Raw genomic sequence first — 2344 nt, 5'->3', positions numbered from 1 at the left:
CACATTCTAACCTATCCATGTTGCGGCCATAGCGGTGAAGTCATTTTTTAATTGATTGTTATTGACATCTGCATAAAAAAAAAAAGCTTAGCGGAGATTGCTTGCAATTGAGGTCGTCTCGGGTTACCGCATTGGGACCAAACCTTGATAAGCCTCACGTGTGTTCTGATAATGCACCTGGCGATATCGAAAACCAGGATTTGCACAGCTTACGTGGATGCATAACTTTGTCTATAAAAGCGCCTTGACGTCCACTTTCATTCTATAACAATGTCACAAATGTCTAGGGCTTCGACGGTCGAGAAGCAGAGTGGCATTGTGACCACTGCGACAAGGGAATCCTTGAACGTCATTGGTGAGGTTGTCTCGGAAAAACCCCATATTGTCGGTTTAGATCTCTTTGAGCAGGGGAATGAGATTTCTGAGGAGGAGCTCGAGGCGGAAATCAAAAATATCCGGTGGAAGGTCGATCTCAGAATCGTGCCCATTCTTTGTGTCACTTACACCTTGCAGTATCTCGATAAGCTTAGTTTGAACTACGCCTCGGCGTATTCTCTCAAAGAGGATTTGGGTCTTCATGGTCAGAGGTACTCGTGGGTAGCTGCCATCTTCAATTTTGGCTACTTGTTCTGGGCAATGCCTTCCAACTATATCATCCAAAAAGTGCCCATTGCAAAGTACACAGGTGGTATGATTTTCGTGTGGGCCATTATTTTGATAGCACACATGGGCACGAAGAACTATGCTGGCATGCTCGTCGTGAGGTTTGTGTTGGGGATGTTCGAGGCTGGCATTTCGCCGTCTTGTATGATGATCTGTGGTATGTTCTACTCTCGTCAGGACCAGCCGTTCAGAATGTGTACGTTTTTGAGTTTCAACGGCGTTGCCACTATCTTGGGGGGTCTTCTTGGTTTTGGCTTGGGGCACGTCAATCTGGCTGCAGTTGCTTCCTGGAAGTTGATCTTCATGGTCATTGGTCTCATCAATTTCGTGTGGTCCATTATCTTCCTTTGGGTGACCCCCGATAACCCTGCAACCGCCAAGTTCTTGACTGAAAGGGAAAAAACGGTTCTCGTAAAGTACATCTCAAAGAACAACCAGGGTGTGAAGGATACACAGTTCAAGTACCCTCATGCTTTTGAGGCTATCAGAGACCCCGCAGTCCACATTGTGCTTATAATTGCCCTCTGTGTCGGTATCATCAACGGCGGTGTTTCCAACTTCCAATCGGCGTTGATCAAGGGTTACGGATTCGATGGTCTTGCAGCCACTGCTCTACAGATGCCTACAGGAGCATTTGAGTTTGTCGTTGTGTTTGCTGCGGGCCTAGCTGCTGTCAAGGTCCCCAACATCAGATGTCTCCTTTTCGTGCTTCTTTGTTTGCCTGGATTTGCTGGTCTTATCGGCATTCACTTGATTGAAGACGACAAGTGGGCATCGGTTGGATGCACGTGGCTCCAGTATATCATTGGAGGTCCCGTCATTCTCTGCTGGATTTTCATAAACGCCAACATTGGTGGAACCACTAAAAAGGTTGTGACCAACGGATGCTGGTTTACAATGTATGCCACTGGAAACATCGTCGGTGCTAACATTTTCTATGCTAATGAAGCACCCAAGTATAAATCGGCCATGATTGGTTTGATGACCTGCTACTCCGGCATGATTGCCCTCGGCATTGGCTACTGGTTTTTGTTGAGGGCCAGAAACTATAGAAGAGATAAAGAGCAAGGAGAGCAGACCGAGGAGATGAAACAGGAGGCCATACTTAACGGATTCAAGGGCCTCACGGATTTCGAAAACAAAGGTTTCAGATACGCCCTCTGAGCCCGGTAAATACTAATTTGAGTGATGTTAGGAGTCGAATGCTTGTAGTGTCTTGAAAGATTGGATTTTTGTGTGAACTAGTAGCATGCGAGAAGCCCATTTACGCAATTAACGTCAAACTCCGATAATGGGAGGTGTTATGGCGCTCAAACTCTCTCTGTATTTGTAAATTACGGCTGATTTTTATATTCAATAGTTGTGGGGCATTTTCGATTGTTTTTGATTTTTGTTGTCGTTATTTGATTCGGCTTTTTTATTGCCTTTGCAAATTCGCACTACACTTACAGAATCGTTACCTATTGTTCGAGCATCGTGAGATATTACAAAGTTCGAGATATTAGACGAAATAACATTTAACAAAAAAAAAAAAAAGAATTGAATTTTAGCGAGGGCTTAATTCAGCTCAAATAACCGTGGCCCCATTTCTTCAATCGCATGAATGTACAGAAAAATAGAAGAAATGGTTGCATCATAGCGAATACGAGATCAGTCGTTCTTACGAACACTATGGTGAAGA

The 2344-nt window shown here is 44.5% G+C and overlaps 1 protein-coding gene across 1 annotated transcript; it reads left to right on the top strand. All coding sequences in view use genetic code 12, as the record gives it.

Annotated features, from left to right (window-relative positions):
• Positions 1–279: 279 nt before the first annotated feature.
• On the top strand, positions 280–1827 carry CXQ87_005015 (uncharacterized protein; the record flags this gene model as incomplete). Its single annotated transcript, XM_025483444.1, has 1 exon — positions 280–1827. One exon carries the CDS (start codon positions 280–282, stop codon positions 1825–1827), a length of 1548 nt encoding a protein of 515 aa, XP_025335679.1.
• Positions 1828–2344: the final 517 nt, after the last annotated feature.

Source organism: Candidozyma duobushaemuli (assembly GCF_002926085.2).
Source record: "Candidozyma duobushaemuli strain B09383 chromosome Unknown G_B09383, whole genome shotgun sequence".
Taxonomy (NCBI): Eukaryota; Fungi; Ascomycota; class Pichiomycetes; order Serinales; family Metschnikowiaceae; genus Candidozyma; species Candidozyma duobushaemuli.
Note: the sequence above shows the minus strand (reverse complement) of the source record. Positions and strands in the feature narration are given on the sequence as shown.